This window comes from Ambystoma mexicanum, chromosome 13, assembly GCF_040938575.1.
Source record: "Ambystoma mexicanum isolate Mex_15411 chromosome 13, UKY_AmexF1_1, whole genome shotgun sequence".
Classification (NCBI taxonomy): domain Eukaryota; kingdom Metazoa; phylum Chordata; class Amphibia; order Caudata; family Ambystomatidae; genus Ambystoma; species Ambystoma mexicanum.
Genome location: NC_090938.1, coordinates 326,361,081 through 326,380,759, shown reverse-complemented (window position 1 = coordinate 326,380,759; position 19,679 = coordinate 326,361,081). Strand labels below are relative to the sequence as shown.

The following is a 19,679-nucleotide window of genomic DNA, read 5'->3' as shown; positions in this document are numbered from 1 at the left end:
GGCTTTGAGAGGAAGCCTATGTAGTTTGCGTAGGATGGGGGTGATTCAGTAACATTTCTGTGCAACCACAATATATGCTGCGGCTTAGTGGACTACTTTTAGGGAAGCCAAGAGAGTAACTGGGAGTTTAACAGTAGAGCATTTCCCCATCCATGTGCGAGGCCACGAGCATCTGCACTACAGTTTGGAAGGCCTTCGAAGGGATGAAGGATTGGATTTTGTGAAGGGTGCCAGCCATTTGGGACTTCTTGGCTATGTATTTCTGGAAGGGCGGGCTGCTGTCAATGGTGAAGCCAATGGATTTAGCTGAATCTGAGAGCTGCAGATCAAATGTCTCTGGGCGCATATTGTTGATGCATTTTTGGACAAGTTGTTGTTTAGACCGATGAGGACAAATTCGGGCTTGGATGGGTTAAGTTTCAGGTAGTCAGTGAACATCCAGGACTGGGTGATGGCTAGGTGATTGCTGAGATGGCTGATACTCTCATGTAAAACAGTGAATCTTCATCATATTGGTAGTTTGCTATATCAGGATCTCTGAGGAGTGTACCCAGATGCTCATTCTAAAGGTTAAACATGATTGGTGAGAGGATGGAGCCTTGGAGGAATCCACAGGAGATTGGAAGTCAGTTAAAAAGCAATTTGGTAATCTGGATGGACTAGTGTCTGCCCAAGACTTAGGAGGTAAACCAATTCATGACAGTACCAGAGAGAGGATGTGGTGGACGATGATGTTGAATGCAGCCGAGATGTCAAGGAGGATGAGGAGGCATGGGTCACCCTTATCCATGATTTGGAGGCTATCATCGACCGCCTGGATGTTGACTGTCTCAATGCTACACATGAAGAGGAACCCCAAGTTTAGGAGGTTTAGTTGTTCGATTCTGGTGAGTAGTTGGGTAGAAACTACTTTCCCAATATTTTGCCAATAAACAGGAGGTTCTTAATGGGCCGTTAGTTGGCCACGACGTTTGGGTCTATGATTGTTTTTTTTCAAAAGAGCTCATATGAGACCCGTCTTGAGAATTGGCCATCTGTGAGTGAGGCATTTATGATGCTGAGGAGTTCATTGCGCGCCACCTACTTCCTACTCTGTCAATATCATCCCAGCCTCCATTGTTAAATATAATAATGGAAGCTGGGATGAAATTGTCAGAGTAGGAAGTAGGCTTGATGGAGCCAATTGTTTTTAGGAGAACTCAGGGAAAGAGAGAAGATAATTTGGTCCAGAGAGGTAGTGTATATGATGAAGTGCAGGAGGGGTTAATGCTGTGTGAGGTTGGTTTGATAGTTTGTCGGATTTTGTCTATTTTTTCAATAAAAATGTTCTCGATTCCTTTCCATTTTTCCGGAATTCATGGCACCTCGAGGTCAGGTGAGGGTTTGGTACAATGATTTACTACTTCAGAGTTCTTTTTCTTGTTAAATACTGCTGCAATGATAGTGGAGTAACAAGCAACTTTTGCCTTGGTAATCAGAATCCTGTGGTTGGCAATGAAAGATTTGAGGTTTGTGAGATCTCCAGGGTTATGGTTTTTCTGCCACTCTAGGGCTCTGATTAAACATTTGTTAGTGGAGAGCTGCTGTAGGTGCCAAGGGGCAGATGGTTTAGTCTTAGTGTGGTTGGTTTTTGGGGGGCATGAGTTTCCTCCAGTTTCATAGAGGAGTAATTGAATAATTCTGCATGGACCGAGGCATTGACTCTGGCAATTTTTTGGTCCGCTTTCTCCCTTGACCTCACCCAAACAACCTATGCTGCTTTCATTTCCATGTCCATTTTGTTTCCTAGTTCAGCCACTGGCTTCCTTATCCACAGTGGCTGGGTTACAGGTATGACAGCACATGTAAGATGCTTTATCGACCTGCTCCATTTTCACACGTGAGTCTGCTGGCATTTGGCAATGGCAACTCGCTCAAAGTATAGTCAATTTCAGAGCTTGTATGTCTGCCGGCATTTGATAATGGCGGATCACTAAATGTGTAGTCAATTCTAGTGTTCGTTTAAGGTCTAAACGAAGCATCTGGATTCCCACACCTCACCTCTGGGGCAGGACTGGCTCTAGAAAACACCTTAGTAAGTCTCCTGGACCAGGTTTAGAGAGGTCCCCATCCCCTCCTGGCAGGGTCAGGTTTCCGGCCCTGTCGCACATCTCTCAGGTCCCTCCTGGAACACGACTTTCTACCACTAGATATTGTCACTGACTGGTTTTTCAACTAATCTTTACTTCTTCCATATCCTTTGTCCGTCTTTTCCTTATTCTGGTGCTAAGCATTGCTGCCACAGGACACAGTGTTTCTGTTTTGGTCTTGGTGAAGTTGGAAATTAGTTATGACTTTTTTGAAAATACACTAAGATAGCTACAGAGCAAATGTGACCCTCGCCACCCCAAGAGTCTGAGAATTCTTCCTTCTGTGACACCAGGCATGGATCAGGCTCTCCCTGACCGTGTCAAATTGATACGTTCTCACCACCTTCGAGAAGATGTTAAGAAGCATCCTTTTACAGAAGAACTCCCATCCCTCCTGCAACAAACCATTGGTCAATGACCTAGGGCTACCAGCAGCAGGTCCCAAGACATGCATACAAGAGAGATTTAGAGCCATCTAAATAACCTGTGCATAGTTTGAGTGATTGAGAGAGGAGTTTAGTACCAGAAATAATCAACGGAGGAGGAAGGTGAAGACTGTATAAATCTGTGTTATGGATGTCCTTCTGTGAGTCTAATTCATGGTCTTCTTTGTATTTTACAGAGCTAGAAACTGATGACCATTCACCCGCAAGTGAGATCACCAAGGACCGCCACATCTTACCAATCAACCAGCCCATCAGCATCCCATGCCATGGCTCAGCCAGTCGGGCGGGCATGCACTCTCCGCCTCCCCGACCAGCTTCAGATTCAGACTTTAATGGAACTTACGAAAGCCAGCCAGCCAGGTGCATCCACCTGGGTGGGTCTCGCTTCCTGGAGTGCCCCAGCATCCAGATCACCACCATCTCACCTGACAACAGTGACGGGGGTTTTGAGGATGGAAGCCAGGTCAATGGGTGGGATGGAGGTGAGCATTCTGGTCGAGACCAGCTCTACCTTCCACTGGATCCATATGGCTACCGCGATGCCTTATTCAGCCCCAGCCCAGCCAGCAGCCATTCCTCCTGGAGCTTCTTCTCAGATGCTTCATCCTGTGACTCCCTGCACCAGATGTGTGATGATGTGGAAACTGAGCTAAATGAAGCTGCCTCCCGCTTCACTCTCATATCTCCACTGGGCTCACCCAGAGGATCGCCCAGGCCATGGTCCTCCACACCAGCAGAGGAACAATGGCCACTTGGTCTCTGTGCATACAACTCCAGTCCAACACTTTCGCCACGCCAGTCCCCATGTCCATCACCTAGGGAGGATATCTGGCTGTACCCTCAACCCTCCTCCTCAAACTCATCCCGACCAACCTCTCCTTGTGGGAAACGGAGGTATTCTAGCTCTGAGGCTCATTCCTCCAGCTCTCCCCACCCAACGTCCTCTGCTCCTTCACCAGCAGTCTCCAGGCGGAACAGTGTGACAGAGGAGCATCCCAGTACAGAGTCAGCACCTCAAAAGGAGCCAAATGCATACTCCAAATCTTCTAACCTTGGGTACACACCTCCAGAGCTGGACAATATCCCACAGAAGGCACGGAAGACATCCACAGAGCAGACTGTGGCCTTGTTGAGACAGGAGGAGCCAGCGTGCAATGGTTCCAGCAAGACACCCCCTATAGTGGCAATTGGCAATGAAGATGGGCCAGGGCTTTTTCTACCTGCCAGGAAAGAGAACACAGGGATGGACTACTTGGCGGTGCCCTCGCCCCTCGCGTGGTCTAAAGCCAGGATTGGTGGCCACAGTCCTGTGTTTAGGTAAGCCTTTATTCTGTCTCCAAAGTGTTTCCCTTTTTAAATGTGGCTTGTCATTAAAAGTCAAAAACACTTTCTGGCAGAGTTTGTTGGTAGTGTGGGGCTACAGAAGATCTCGATGTGCTACCCCGGTGAGCTCAAACTAGACATTAAGTGATCATAGAGTACGTAGCTAGGTACCACCCCAAAAGAACAATGCTGACCTTCCACCACAAAGTACGTTCCCCAGGAGATATTTGAAGCTTCCTGCTCCCTTTTTAGCGGCCCACAAGTTCATGACTATCAGACATGTCAGCAGTCTATCAGATTCCACCTTTCCTTAGAGATGAAGATGTTAAAATGAAAAAACAACAGAAAATAGAGAATCTGCACAATATTCCAGCAAATGCCTGCAACATGAAACATTCAATACCATGGAAGTAACACAGGATGTGTACATCATGCATCCAGATTAGCTGGAATTCGTGGGTGAGGGCGATATAGCCAAATACACGCATTTTGTTCTTGTGGCCGTCAGCTGTGCCCTGGAATTTCAACCACAGGTCATGCGTTTTCTTGTGCTCGTAAAGAAAACTATTAATCTGAGGCGGAAAATCCAAATCATAAGAATGCAGGCTAACACAGGCCCATTCCTACCTTCTCTGGTTAGCACGCCCGAGGAAGCCATCCATGGACGACAATCGAGGTTTCAAGGCTCACCAGAGTTTGTCAGTGATCAAGCCGATGGGACTGCCAGTAAGAGTACGCCTGGTGTTATGGGTGAATGTAGTGGCATGGGTTGTGTGGGAGGGCCATATTCACCATTCCCAGTCCACTGTGCAAGTGAGAACATGATTTCCCTCTGTGCTCTGAGGACCTGGCTAGCTTGCAAACAAATACTGCCCAAATTGTGCATGCAGCATAGGCCAATATATGCATACAGAAAGATAAAGCCTCCAGTGCCATTTACATAACATCACCTATGACTATAAGTATTGATCTAGGTATTTGTATTAGATGCATGCATAGTGTCACTGATGATTTGTGACAATGCATCCCATATAAGCGATGTGTGCCAATCTCGTCCAAATAATGTACGTGGGTTATTCCCTACAGTGGAAGCTCTGGCATAGCAGGCCTGTACACATGTGTTTGGTCAACTGAGCACACAGGACCATATTTCTGAATTAGGAATACTAGAGAAAGCAAAACTAACATCAGTATGGCAAGAGTATGGGGTTCCATCCTCTCTGAGGGTCCCCTATGTGTTTATATTGGGTGGCAGGGCGGGCGCAAAAGCCCTGTGATCGCAATCAAGTCAGATATAGGCTAAACAGGCATCTGATTGGCTAGTATTCCATCCTCCACCGCATCAATCATTTCATCGCCTCCCCCAATTAACGAAATATTGCAGGGGATTTATTTAGCTTCTTCACTGGAATGCTCTTAAGGAGACTTGGTTTTGGAGCTGAATCCAGTTAAGACCATCAACAATCTTCCAAATGAGCAACCCTTACATCCAATCGAATGATATCATGAGATTACACAGAGGCAAAATACGATTTGTACACTGCTCCAAAGCTGGGCAAGGATCTCAGAAATGTTGTGCATGCTATCATGTGATTGGATATAAGGGAGCCAGTCATCCTTTACCCATGTTTACGGGTGTTGGTAGTCTTTGTGTGTGCCTGTTGGTGGCATAATTGTCACCCAGTATAGATGAATGGCCTGTCCAGTCCAAGGCCTACAAGTCCAAGCAGTTAAGATACATTGAGCTAAAAAGGGGTATGATGTCCTGTCATAGATAAAAGGGAGTGAATATTAAGTGGGGTAAGATCAAACAATGTAATCCTGCACCTTGGTGCTTCACAACTACAACTGTGGATAACAATGGGGATCTGCAGGAGCTGCAGGCACTGGTCCTTGCTGCTACATGCTCCATCACCGCTCTTCTCCTTCGCACATCGAAGTGGATTGTGCCATAAGGCTTTGGACTGCCCAGCTTCTGAGGTTTATGAGATATATGTACACACTGGGGAAAGGTGCCTGAAGTTGCAGGAGTCAGGGAAAACACAAGATGCAACACCATCTAACACTGTGGCAAACACAAACCGTTAATGCACCGGAGATCAGTGTCTAAGCGCCTAACGGGATTCAAACCTGTGTTGCTCTGTGTTGTCTTGTTTCCAAAACAAACACGTTGCACCTGAGCTATCCACACGTTCCTCTTTTGCTATACGTATGTTCTTCCGTCTGTTTGCACCAGATTGTGTCACTTGTACACTGCCTCCTATGACCTGTGCCTGTTCTGGGACAATGTTTCCTGTTCTTCTTGTGTTTGGCTGTCAGGACCTTCTGGTTCAATAGGATTCAATATGGAATAAGGTGAATTACCTCTCATGAGTTTAAAATGACTCTTTCTTTGGTAGTGGGTGATGCATCTGCGGGCTACTACTGCTTCTAGAACAGTTTCCACCCCATCAGACTGGTTGTGTTTCGCTCTCTGTAGGCATTCCTTCATACACCTATATATCTTTCCTACTTTGCTCTTGTCTGAAACTAGGTTTTGTGATACCCTATTCATGTGAAATGTTATTGAAAGTCCTTGAGAATGGGGTAGGCAGCATAAAGAAAATGTTTAAATTTTTGAGGCGTTACCCCCCACCCCCGAATAATGTATGCTTGTGTTCTGGTAGTAGGCCCACTGGGGTTCAAGAGTACACTTCATGTTGTTTTAGTCCACTCCACATTTCATCGGTGGTGTCCTGAATTCTAGCCTCTTGTCGATGACTGCAAATATGCCCGACTTGCCAATGTGTATGTTGACTTTTGAGTTAATTGCTGGCCACCCTTATTTCTCGCACATCTTGCTCCTTTGTGAGTGTCATTTCCATGTGGGTCTCATGGATTAGTATTATGAGCATGTCTCGTGTTGACCTGTACAAACACGTCATTTCCATAAGTAGACTTAACTCAACCGATGGTAGGGTCACATCCAATTGTTCTCCTTGAACCACCCCTTTCTGGAGAATTCTAGGACGTTTTGTAGAAAAGGATCAGCTTCCAGTTACAGTGACCACTGATCCCCTGAATGACACTCTGTATGCATTTTGTAGTGTTGGTGACACAGATTACAAATTTATATTGTATCCAATCATAAGTGTCTGTTACTGCGGTATGCATTGATGAGGGAGGCCAATATGCTGGCTTGCATCTGTAGCCCACCATATGCTCAACATCCAAGGTGAATCCCAGCAGCTTAATGTGTCAATGCGCAGTGCAGGATGTGGCCTTCTTTGTACCCCCGTACCCCTCACCCTCCCTGGCAGGAAGCTGTGAACCAGGGGCGTGTGGTCAGTGCGTAGCTTGAAACATATTCCAGCATATGTATGTGCATGAATGATCTGTAGCCCATACGCAGGCTACAACTTCCCTCACAATAACTGAGTAGTTCGTTTCAGAACTATTTATAGATTTATAAACAAGGGCAACCATGTCCTGGGTGTCAGCAGTCCTGCCTGAGGACCTCGACCAACCCATATTTGCTGGCATCCACTGTAAGTACTGGTGCTTCTAGGGTCAAAGTGCTGACTCAAGGAAAAGCCATGATTTCTAGTTTCACTTGTTGGAACACATGGGCACAGCATTAATTCTAACATTGTTTACGAGAAGGCCTGCATGACCTTCGTGTAATACTTCACCATGCCCATACATTAACAGATTTGATTCTTGAATGTAGGCTGGGGAGTGTTTCGAATTTCTGTTGCCAAAATACTCCTCAGGACCATCATTTTTCCTGATGTGGTATTGTTTGGGTATTCCACAGAGCACTGTAGAAATCTGCAGTTGTCTATATAGGGGGAAGTCAGCACACTCTCATTCTGCATGTAAAAAGGATTCCCAGAATCTGATCACTGCTTCCTTAGTTTCACCATACACCAACACATTGTCCCGGAAATATACCATCCTTAGGATGCGCGTCATCAAAGGTGGCCGTCATCCTCTGGAATACTGATGCAGCAGAGGAGAGGGCAAGATGCATTCTGGTGAATTCAAAGGTAACGAGTCGCAAACGCTGTCAGATGCTATGAATTATGATGTGCGCAGGTCTGGGGGTAGGCATTACATAAATCTAACTTTGAGAAGTGCGTGGCTTTGCCAAATTGCAGAATCGAGTCCGCAGTGTTTGGTAGGGGATAGCGCTCTGCCATCACATTTGTTTTTAGGCTGCCGAGATCTATACAAAAACGTAGGAATGTGCCATCTGCTTTCTTAGCAAGGGGACTAGGACTTACCTCTTCGGCTCCTTCCAATGCCTCAGCCACCTCACTCTTGTGTGTTGCTGAGTAGAGGGCGTAGTTCCGCCTTGGCTGTCAGTGGTACTGGATAAAATGTGCACTGTACAGGACACGCTCCATTCCTCAACTTATTGACACTCCTGTCCTCAACCACTCAACTCCTCTTTCTTGGCGACTTTAACATCCACCTTGATGCCTCCAGTCCCCCCACTGGTCTCTTTCGTGACCTCTGCGACTCTCTCTCACTCTCTATTCTCCCATCTGGGCCTACTCACTCTGCTGGGCACACTCTTGATGCTCTGATCTCTTCTGACCTTCCCCTCTCCGTCCCTCTCTCCACTCCTCTCTCCTGGAGTGATCACTTTCTCCTATCCTCCCACCTCACCCTGCCTACCCCACAGGCAAAGCCACCCTCTTCACTGCCACCCACCTTCTCGGTCATCCGACCCATGAAGCGTGTGTCAGTTGAGGCTTTTGCTGCTACCTTCTCGCCCCCCCCTGCCCCTTCGGCTGACTCCCACCCTGACACAGCCCTCTCCATGCTCCACTCTGCTATATCTGTTACTCTTGATATCCTTGCCCCCGTCATGAGAATCCGCCTGAAGCCCAAAGCCAAATGTAACTCCTGGTATGACTTGGATCTCGCCACCCTAAAACGCAAGTGCAGGGTTGCAGAGAGGAAATGGCGTGCTTCATGTTCATCCTCTGACAAACTGGCCTGCCGCCTGCTCCAAAGGCAGTACCGGCTCTCCGTTCTCACCAAGAAGAGAGCCCTTATCCAAGCCCGCATCTCTGCGGCATCAAACAACTCCGCCGAACTCTTTAAAATCTGCAAGGAGCTGGCCAACCCTGTTGCAGTCTCTACCTCTCCTGTCCCCTCCCAGGCCCTCTGCACTGCACTGGCCTCTCACTTCATCTCTAAAACTCAGGACATCCTGTCCTCGCTCTCCTCCTTTCACCTCCCTCCCTCCCTACCCGACCCTTCCTCTGGCCCTTCTGCGGTCACCCCTCCTCCCTCTTTCTCTGCCTTTCCACCTTTCTTTGCTGACGAGGTTTCCAGACAAGTCCGATCTATGAAAGTCTCGTCTAAACAGGTTCACCCCTGTTCCTCCAAAACTATCAAGGACCACATCGACTCCCTGGCTCCTGCCCTGGCTGACTTTTGCAACCACTCCTTCGCCTCTGGAGTCTTCCCTTCCCCCCTCAAGCACTCCCTTGTGCACCCTCTTCTCAAGAAACCCTCTTCCGACCCCTCCTGCCCGGCTAACTATCGCCCTATCTCCATCACTCCCTTCCTGGGCAAGCTCCTGGAGAAACTGGCCATCTCCCAGCTTAACCTCCATGCTGAATTTGTTGGTAGTCTTCATGACCATCAATCTGGCTTCAGAGCTGCCAGAAGCACGGAAACTGCTCTCCTGAACATCCGTGAAGACCTGCTCTTGAACCTCGATTCCAACACTCCGTGTGTTCTCATTCTGCTCGATCTCTCCTCTGCCTTTGACACTGTCAACCATGCCATCCTGCTCAACCGTCTCCGGGAAAACCTGGGTATCACTGGTCAGGCTCTGGCGTGGTTGACCTCTTTCCTTTCAAATCGACCCTCCCAGGTCCAACTGGGGTCCTTCCTCTCCGACATCTTTTTCTCCACCTGTGGTGTCCCCCAGGGATCTAATCTCTCTCCCTGGCTGTTCAACCAGTATCTGGCACTCCTTGCCCACCGCATCGCCGCTCTCTGCCCTAATTTCCAGTGCTATGCGGACGATACCCAACTCATCTTCAGGCTACCCTCAGCCTCCCCCTCTCCTTCCCTCATCTCTGACTGTCTGTCTGCTATCCAAGAATGGTGTGCCGCCAATGACCTCTGCCTTAATGCCAGTAAGACTGAGATCCTACTCATCGGTACTCCCACTCCCTCCTTCCCTGTAGCTCTCTGGCCTACCTCCCTTGGCCCCCTCCCTGCTCCTACCTGCAAGGCAAAAAACCTTGGGGTCATCTTCGACTCCACACTCTCCTTCTCTCCTCATATTTCTGACGTCGCCAAGAGGTCACACTACCAGCTGCACCTCCTCAGAGGTATTCTTCCCTTCCTCTCCTTCCCCCAGAAGCTCACTGTCTCCCGATCCCTGGTTCTCTCGAAGCTGGACTACTGTAACAGCCTCTATCTTAATCTGCCTGCCTCCACTCTCCGCCCTCTGCAACTCATCCAGAACAGAACTGCGAGACTTGTCCTTGGCCTCAAGCCCAGGGACCGTATCTCTCCAGGACTGAAATCTCTACACTGGCTCCCAGTGGCTGCGAGGATAAAGTTCAAAACCCTCTGCATTGTCCACAAGGCCTTCTGGGGCCTGGGTCCTAAATACCTTCAACTCTCTCTTCCCAAATATCTTCCTTCCCGAGCCCTTCGCTCATCCGCCTCCAATTCCCTCAGGGTTAGCCGCTTCTCGAAGCAACGAGCTGGGGGTAGATCTCTCTCCGCGGCAGGGGCCTCCCTCTGGAACAGCCTTCCTGCCTCCCTGAAACTTGAGGAGAACCATCTCTGGTTCCGGAAGCACCTCAAAACCTTCCTCTTTGCTTCTGCTTTCTCTCTCCCTCTCCCCTGCTGAACAGCTAATTTAATTCCTCACTGAAACTGCACTGATCCTGCAAATGGACCACTCTAAATGGCCTCGGCCCTGGGCCCCGCCACTCTCCACTTGCACTGATGCCCTGGAACCCCTTTGCACTGCGGGACTGTCTCTGTATCCCTACAGCCCCAGCACTTGTTCTGCACTTACCTCACACTTGCCACCAGCTGGCCCTATTTATTTATTTATTTATTACGTTACGCCACTTACCTTGTACTGCACTTCCCCCCCTCCCCTTCCCCTTGCACTTTTCCCCCTCCCCCACCCCTGCACTTGCGCGATCTGAATGACACCTGGCCTAGTAAGATCGTTGTCTGTCTCCCCTTGTCCCCCCCTCCCTGCCTCGTCGCGCCTTGAAACACATGTGTATAGGCGCGTTACAAATACCATATCATATCATATCATATCATATCACTCTTGATGGTTGAACGCCATCAGCACATTTGTGTAATAAGTCTGAACATGAGAGCATCTTAAGGAGGCATCAATCTAAAGTGCATTCTAAGACTAGTTTTGTGTTTTCTCTGAATTCAACGACCGATGCTAATGTGTTTGTTTATATTGGAGGGGATAGTATTTTCTTGCCAAGAATAGTTATTAAGAATAGTTTTTTTGCAAATAGATGTCTGCGTGCAATGTGAATTTAAACATTAGTGAGATAATAGCAGGAAGGTTGCATTTCTTTTCTGTAGTCAAGCTGTCTATATTAATGTGGAGTTGTGTGGGTGACTTCCCTAGCACTGAAAGTTAGGGGGCCACCTTTAATTTCTTGATTTATTATTTAAAATAAAAGTGAATATTCTGGTTAAAAATACTTGTGTTTTTGTCCCAGATTTACGAGTGGGATGGACATGGTTGGGATAGTTCTCTGTGACAGAATACATTCTTAGAAACTAGGGTATATTCTATAGATTAAAACATCAAATGCTGTGGTGAGTGCATAGGTCTTGGTGGATGCTTGCAACCTGCAACATGTTTCCTTTCCCCTCTTCCACCATGCCAGGCACTGATGTTACCACTTTTGCTTTCTGGGGTCTTTGAAAAGCTGCACTATAACGTAATCCCGCTAGCAACTCTGCTTGCTGCTCCCATCACCAGATAGGTGGGCATAAGCCTTCTCAACGTTACTCATGCCATTAGCTTTATAAGGATCAAACTCATCCAATAATCACACTTGTGACCTGAGGCTTTCATACTGTTCTCTACAGTTGCCAGCTGGGGTACCATGCACATTACATTCAGGGCATCTCTTCTGGAGGTTTACTTTCTAAGGAAAGGTGAGAAAATTAGGTTGGTAAATGAGAAATGTAATTCTAGAGGAGCGAGCAGAGTAAAATAAAAGAAGTGGGGTAGAGCTTTTTATTAATTATTACCACTATCCTTGTCCTGGGTGGCCTTTTATGCAATGTTTTACCTATTTGTGACTTTACAGAAAGGGACCAGCCAGATGCAAATTCGTATTGTTCTACTCCCAAACGACGAAGCACAGACACGCCCAGTCGTGTTTCAGCTTTGTGGTTCAGGCATCATAGGTGGCGGGCTTACGACTGATTCGCATCTGATGCCATTGAAGGCTGCCCATAGCCAGGCACCTGATTATGATTGTTTGAAAGCCCACCATCGTTTTTGATTTTATCTCCCTATTTGCTAGCGTTTGCCCAGATGGCCTTTCAGGTACGTCTAGGGAATAAAGGTGTACCTCACTGATTAAGTCCAAATGGGTTGTGCCTGCAATTGTCAATGCGTGGACGTTGAATATGGACAGCTTTTAGCTCTTCCTGTTCTGCATGATAACCCTAGGGTGTCAAACTTAACTAGAATGTTTATTCGTCAATATTGTAGCGTGTAATGCCAGAAGTCGTTATGGATGGGACTCAGTGACATGTTGTGCATACAGGGCCATGCTCCCTCCCACATTGTTGTGTGGGAAGGCCTTCGTTCGGCCAAGTTCAGGGAAATGACATTGGGCTAGGGAGGGGGCAGGAACAGGAAAGGAGGGGCAGAGTGTGACCGGACGTCGTACAATAAAGATGTATGTTTGTACCGGCGTTAGGTATCCGTGTAGCCATTTCAATGCGATAGGCCTCTCTGCCCGGAGAGGTCCTCGGGCAGGAGAGGTGCGACCGCACATTGGCGACAAGAAGGAGGCCCACGTCGGGATACCCGCTGTGACAACCACAGCCCCAAAACTCTAGAGGCAGCGTGCACTGCTTGTGGGAGGCACCAGGCACCCATTTCACAGTGCCTGCAGCCCTGCTGTGTAGGAGGGTGTTGTACTCCGGTCATTCGCTCATACACAGGCCTCAAGAATGACACAGAGCCAATGCTGCTGTGAACTGTCTTTATTCACTCCCAAACACCAACTGCCGTTTTCCCCTCCAGCCCCCTCCCTTTCCTCTTTCTTCCTGCTCTTTCTTCGTAGCTGCTCTTAAAGTGGCAGTGTCCCTTTTGTCCACGTACAACAGAGGGTGTCGTCAGACACGTGCACTGTGCGTTAGCGTGCCTCCTACTGGCACACACACTACCATAAGGTATGGAGGGGTGGGGGAAGCATACGGTCCCACAAACGGGCCCAGTCCAAAGAAGAGGGTGATTGCCAAAGCCCAGAGGGCCAGAAGGGGCATAAAACAGAAGCAAAAAAAAAAACATATAAAAAGATACACCCCCAGCAAGCATCATACTTGGAGGAAGGCCATATCACACCAAGAAAGGAGAAGGGTGCAACAGACCCCATCAGACACGGACAAAATAGCAGGAATACCACACCCTATTACAAAGCAGTGTGCATGCTAATGCATAGGTGCAAAGACCAAAGAGGAAGACAGATCACAGTCACTGCATGGGAACAAGGCATGTGGAGCACCACCTACACCACATCATGTTGGGAGACGACGTGGCATCATCGTCAGACGGTGGCACAGGGGCATCCGCCTTTCCCTCAGGCGGAGGATCACAAATATTGCACCTATCACATGCGTTTGACCTGCATGACACCAGCAATCTAGGGCCACGGTGCAGAATATGGCTGCGAGACTTTACATTTTACCCAGGAGCGCTGGGGCTCTTAGATGACAAGAGACTGAAGAACACCTTTTTCATGGCAGTGGAGCCAGCGGTCAGCGACATCACTGGTGAGCTACTAGACCTGGAAACTGCCTAATTTCCAGGATTTACACACAAAATTATCAGAGTCGCACCCCACACCAAAGTCAACTATGAAAGGCACATCTTCCATACAAAGCGCCAGGAAAAAGGGGAGTCCTTCAGCAGCTTCATCATGAGGTTAAGAATAAAGTTAAAACAATGTGAATTCCACAGATACTCCAACGATGAAGCCCTGAGATCCAACGTTATAGCCAGATGTGGCTCCCAGGCGTTCAGGAAGAAACTCTTACAAAACAAAGGTCCCTAGAGGAAATCCTAGCCCTAGCACGCATGGAAGCTGCAGTTGAATCCCAGCTAGACAATCTAGGTAAAGTGACGATACAACCCAAACACACAGATTCTGACACCTTCAACAAGCTGTATGCTGCACCCAATCCTACGCCCAGATGCACCGATGCCACATGCTTCAAATGTGGATACGAATATCCTCACACCGGAGAGTGCCCTGCGTGCATTCAGAAATGCACGGCATGAGGAGGCGATGATAATTTCAGGGTTGTATGCAAAAATGCTCCATTACCCCTGACCAGCAGAAGATCATTCAGGGAATGACGGGGGACCACACTGACAAACCCCCACGAGCCCGGGCCCGCCAGCGAATCCCAGAGGCTGAAACAAGACTAGCATGGATTCCACAGATCATACGCCTCAGAAGACCAGAGAGGGAGGAAAGGGAAGAGAGTGAGCGGTAAGGCATGCAGCAACAAAAGCAAGCAGAGCCCCACCTTGAGGAGTGCGCGGTGCAGCCTCTGCCATGGCACAGAGAAAAAAAAATGGTCACGGCCTGGAAGTGGGTGGAGTGGCTCACCGCTGCACTGCGCAACACTGCATAGAACAATTAACTTCTCCCGCCTGTGCGAAATGAAAGGGTGCTGCCGCCATCAGCAACATATCTCTTGCCTGGGGGAGAGAGGCAGTGAGGCCTGTGGAAGCCGCCACAACTGCGAGTGAACTGGAGTCTCCTGGCTGGAAGAGAGCAGGTGGCTCGGCTTTTCCGGAGCCTCAAGAAAATAAAAATGTTCTCTCGTCTGGAGGAGGGAGAATGTGGCATGCTTGCTGCCAGCATGGGTAAAAACCCACAAATCTCCAACCTAGGGCATGGGAGGGAGGATGTGGTCGATACAGCCAAACAAGGAAACTGAGATAAAATGCTCCTGCCTGGGGTAGATTGGTGGGCCAAGCCACCACATGACTGTTGGGCTCTCTGCCTGGGGGAGGGCAAGCAGCACATGCCGGCACAGGAACATCAGGTACTCTTGGCTGAGGGAGAGCAGGTGGCCCGTGCCACCACATGGACACTACGTGGTCTGACCTGAGGAGGGCAAGCAGCACATGCTGCCACAATGACTTTTCATAATCCTGTCTGAGGGAGATTATCGGCCATGCCTCTATAATGACATCCTGTATTCCTGTCTGGGGGAGAGCAGGCAGCCCATGCTGCCACATGGACATTATGTATTCCTGTCTGGGGGAGAGCAGGCAGCCCATGCCGCCACATGGACATTATGTACTCCTGCATGGGGGACAGCAGGCAGCCCATGCTGCCACAAAGACATTATATACACCGGCCTGGTGTATATCATTTGGCCCATGCTGCCACAGGGATGATTGGACTCCTGCCTGGGTGAGAGCAAGCAGCCCATGAAGCTAAAATGACTGTTGGTACTCCTGCCTGAGGGAGAACAGGCAGCTCAGGCTGCCACATCTCTATAAACCCGTGCCTGGGGCAACATCCAGAGGAGCACCCTGGTCCACTGTACACTTGAAAGATGTGCTCCCGGCAGGGGGAGAGGTGCACCGCCTCAAACAAGGCACTCCCATTGGGGGGAGTGATGCACTGTCTAAAGCAGCTCCTGCCTTGGGGAGAGGCCTGGGAGAAGAGGTGCGCCTCAGCAAGACCCGGTGCCACAGTGGCTTTCGCAAAGAGTCGCTACTGCTAGCCTGCCCATCCTTGCGTCCAAAGGGCCAGGAGTAGGTCATGCATGGGGGTATGTAACCAACACTCAATGGGCAAAGAGCGGCATGGCAAGAACCGTCACTGCAGTGGCTGTATTCCAGAGCTCATGACAGTGAGGGAACACTCTGGCCTGGAAGGGAGCCAGCAGATGGCGCGACATGGACCATTGCCTATCCTGCACCCAAGCTGCACAGATCCCTACCACGACACTGGCATGACTGCGGCTTTCCCTGCTGAGAGTGCTTGTGCGGTCATGCAGAAGGTGAGCATGAATTCAAACCTAGATCAAAAGGCTGCCGTCAGCCCCTTCCTGGGAGAGAACAGAGGCGTGGCAACATCTGATACCGCCACAGTAACTTTGCCTATCCTTGTGGCCAACGAGCCAGGAGTGGGTCACACAGCGGGATATGTCCCAGCCACCACCAACACCCAAGAGCGTTGTAGCAAGCTCTGCTGCTGCAGTGGGCGTGCACCGGAGGAGAGCCAGAAAGAACTCCAGCTGGTGGAGAGACCACAAGGGGACAACAGCCTCAGCCAAGCCGCAGCTCTCCCCGAGAGAGTGCTCCTGCAGCAAGGCAGAAGGCAAGCAAGGAACAACTTCCTGCCTGAAGGGTGATCCTGGGCATGGCTCTGCCCGCTGCCATTCAGCAGTTCCTAACCTGGTGAGCGATGCCAGGAGAGTGTCCACCTGTTGCCCCATCTGCATGGGGAGTACGGGGCCCCATAGACTCCAGACTACAGTCTGCTGCAAGGGACAAAGACCACCCGAGCCCGCTGGAAGAATATCCTACCACAGATGGGCCAGAAACCTACTGGCAAGACGACAGCTGATGTGGCCTCCGGTATCCCGGGTACAGTTTTGCCAGCTAGTGGAGCGTACCCCACCCTGGGTAAATGGACAAACAAGCTAGCTGATCAGACAGCACAACGAGTAGATCGCTCACTTTGACATTCCGTTTAGAGCCTGTCAACGCAGGTTCGAATCCCACCAGGGCCAAACTCAGTCTTTCATCCTTTCGAGGTCGATAAATGAGCACCACACACTGTGGGTAATAATAAGCAGCGCTCAGTTGCCTGAGAGTTCGTAGCGCTATATAAATGCCATCCCCACTTTCCATATTGAACTAATAAAGCTTTTGCGAATCAAGATTCCAAGGTGTGTCAGCCACCAATATAAAAATGTACAGAGCAATATTTCCTAATGACCCACGAGGTCGGAATGAGTTCTGGAATTGTTATAACACATGCCATCTTAAATGTTAATCATTTGTTTGTCTTTACCCTTGGCATGGAATGTGTAATCTCAGCACGACATCACGAGGTGCGTGCTGAGTCATGTATGTATGGTCACATGTGAGTGACAATTTTATAAAGGGGCTGAGTGGTTCCCCACCATTAATCCATGCTGTCGGTGTCATTATTGCAGCCGGGCAGTGGCGGCTGTGGCATGGCCCGGATGCCCACCCTGCATCGCAGCGCACCCTCACTATGGCCCCATAGCAGAGATATAATCAATAAACCTCGAAAGGTATGGACCTGGCAAGTGGGTGTCAAACAACAAAATGGATATTTGTTTCGATTGGACCTCCTATGGTCAAAGCACCAATCCTTCTCATTCCGACTCTCTTCCACACTCCTGCCCCTTTACTAAAATTCCGGCCGCAATTAGTCAGGCCGCTGTGCCTTCAAATCACTTGGTCACACCCACTATCCTATAGTTAATGCAGCGATTTTCTCACCTGGCCTGTTTCTCTGTGAAGCATGCAGGGTTGGGAAAGTGTCCTTCATATGTGAGACACATATTGCAATTGTTTTGTATTTAGTTTTGTGGGGGAAATCAAAAATGCACTGTATAAAGGGAATGTTGTTGAATGCAGTATTCCCATTGTTAAGTTCTTTCCAAACCATTAGAAATCATAATAGAGCCGTTAAAACGTTCAGCTGGTGTATGGTAGCAAAAGGGCCTGAAACTTTAAATGGGAAGAACACAAGGCAGAGATTAAATAGGTCTTCGGCAGTTATAGTATTTACAGATATGCAATCCAGCGGTGAAGGTGAGAAGCTGGTTCTTAAGGGTGATCATGAAACGAATTACTGTTTGCATGTCTCTAATTTCAGGTGATAGGGAATTCCAGTGATGGGAGGTTCGAGACACCACAAGGGGGGCTGTCGTGGGTGGGATGGGGTGAGATGACTGTTAGGTTGATGAGGGCTTAGGAGTGTAGCTTGCCAGACCGTGAGTATCCAGAGATAGAATCAGTCAAATGAGAAGGTTGGCACATGAATGGATGTCAACACATTAAGAAGATAGTTGAATAGGCAGGGATTTTGCATGGATAGCCAGCACGTATGAAGGCAATGTAATAAGGTGGCCAAGGTTTAAAGGTGGTTCATTGTGGGTACCTGTAGTATGGTTCAATGCCTTGTTAAGAGGTGCAAATTAGCATAGAGGCGAATCGCATGAGGACGTCCAAACAGTAATCTGGCCTGTTTAGGTTCTTGGTGGTATTGGCTGCTTTGATAGAGTGAAAGGCGAGACAGGGACAGATTTGTACAGATGCTCTGGATCTTAAACCTTAAAGGGCAAAGCATTGGTAACAGGCAAAACATTGGTAACCAGGATTAAGGTGACTTCAGTTTGAGAAGAGTTAAACATCAAGCAATGCAGCGCCATTCAGTGCAAAAAGCAGGCAGGTAGTTAGTGTTGCGAGGAGATAGCTCAATTGTAAAGAAGAGGGCTGACACTTCTGCAACTGACCCACACGATCAGAGCAACCAGCAAAGCTGAAGTTTGTCTATTTCAGGTGCCATCGGCAGGTTTTACTTTATAAAGCCTGCTCTAGGCCCATTTGGACTTCAGTACACTGAAAAATAAATGATGAATAAATGAATGATAAATGAAAAAACTTTGCTCTTCACCGAACTCTGTCTGTCATTGTTCCCTCCGTGACCAGGATATTTCAACAAAAATGTCTATTGACTCTGAACCTGCGCTGCTCACATGTGTAATTGGTTTATGCAGAGGCGTTGCTAGGGGGTGCTAAGGGGGCTATAGCCCCTGGTCTTTTGATTGTAGCACCGGATAGAATCTCAGGAGCTACAACCAAAAGGCTAGCCAGCCCCTAGTCCCGACAGTTATGACATCAGCATAGCCCCGGGTCTTTTCCAGACCTAGCAACACCCCTGGGTTTGTGTAACAGCGCCTTGATCCCCAAGGGCTTACAAGATTTATAAATGGAAAAATAAATAAATAAGTGTGGCGTGAAGGTACACTTGAATAACATGTAAATGATGACCACGTTAAATTTCAAGAGACTTGAGGGGAGGCCCTAACTTCCTCTGCACACAAGCGTGAAAGGCCAAGACCACAGCAGGCTACTAATATATGACTCAATTATGCCTGGTTCAGCATCAGTCAAATGAGCCATTCTCTTCATCAACACATAGAAAAGGCTCAGGCATTGGACAGCTGTACTGTCTTTAATGTTATGCAGATATTGGATGCTTAGCATTAGCCAGAAGAGAGATCCCCAAGTTATAATTCAGGTAGGGGCTTGAGCATTTGACAACAGTGCCATCCCTAGACCTACACAGATCTCTGAGTCTAGGCATCACAGATTAGTGCTATCCTTAAGGTTGCATGGATCTCGGAGGCATAGACATTGGAATCCAGGGATATCTCTCAGGTTACATAGCTGTTTCGGCCAGAGGCATCAAAGGGCAGAGCTACGGTAAAGTTACTTATCTTAGAGGCTCAGGCATAACAC

At 48.6% G+C, this 19,679-nt stretch overlaps 1 protein-coding gene across 1 annotated transcript in view; it reads left to right on the top strand.

The window, feature by feature from the left end:
* The window catches only part of NFATC4 (nuclear factor of activated T cells 4), an 889,306-nt gene that overhangs the window by 353,773 nt on the left and 515,854 nt on the right, over window positions 1-19,679 (top strand). The window contains exon 2 of the mRNA XM_069633813.1: window positions 2,752-3,892. Coding sequence (XP_069489914.1) covers window positions 2,752-3,892 — 1,141 coding nt within the window. The remainder of the gene's footprint in view (window positions 1-2,751; window positions 3,893-19,679) is intronic.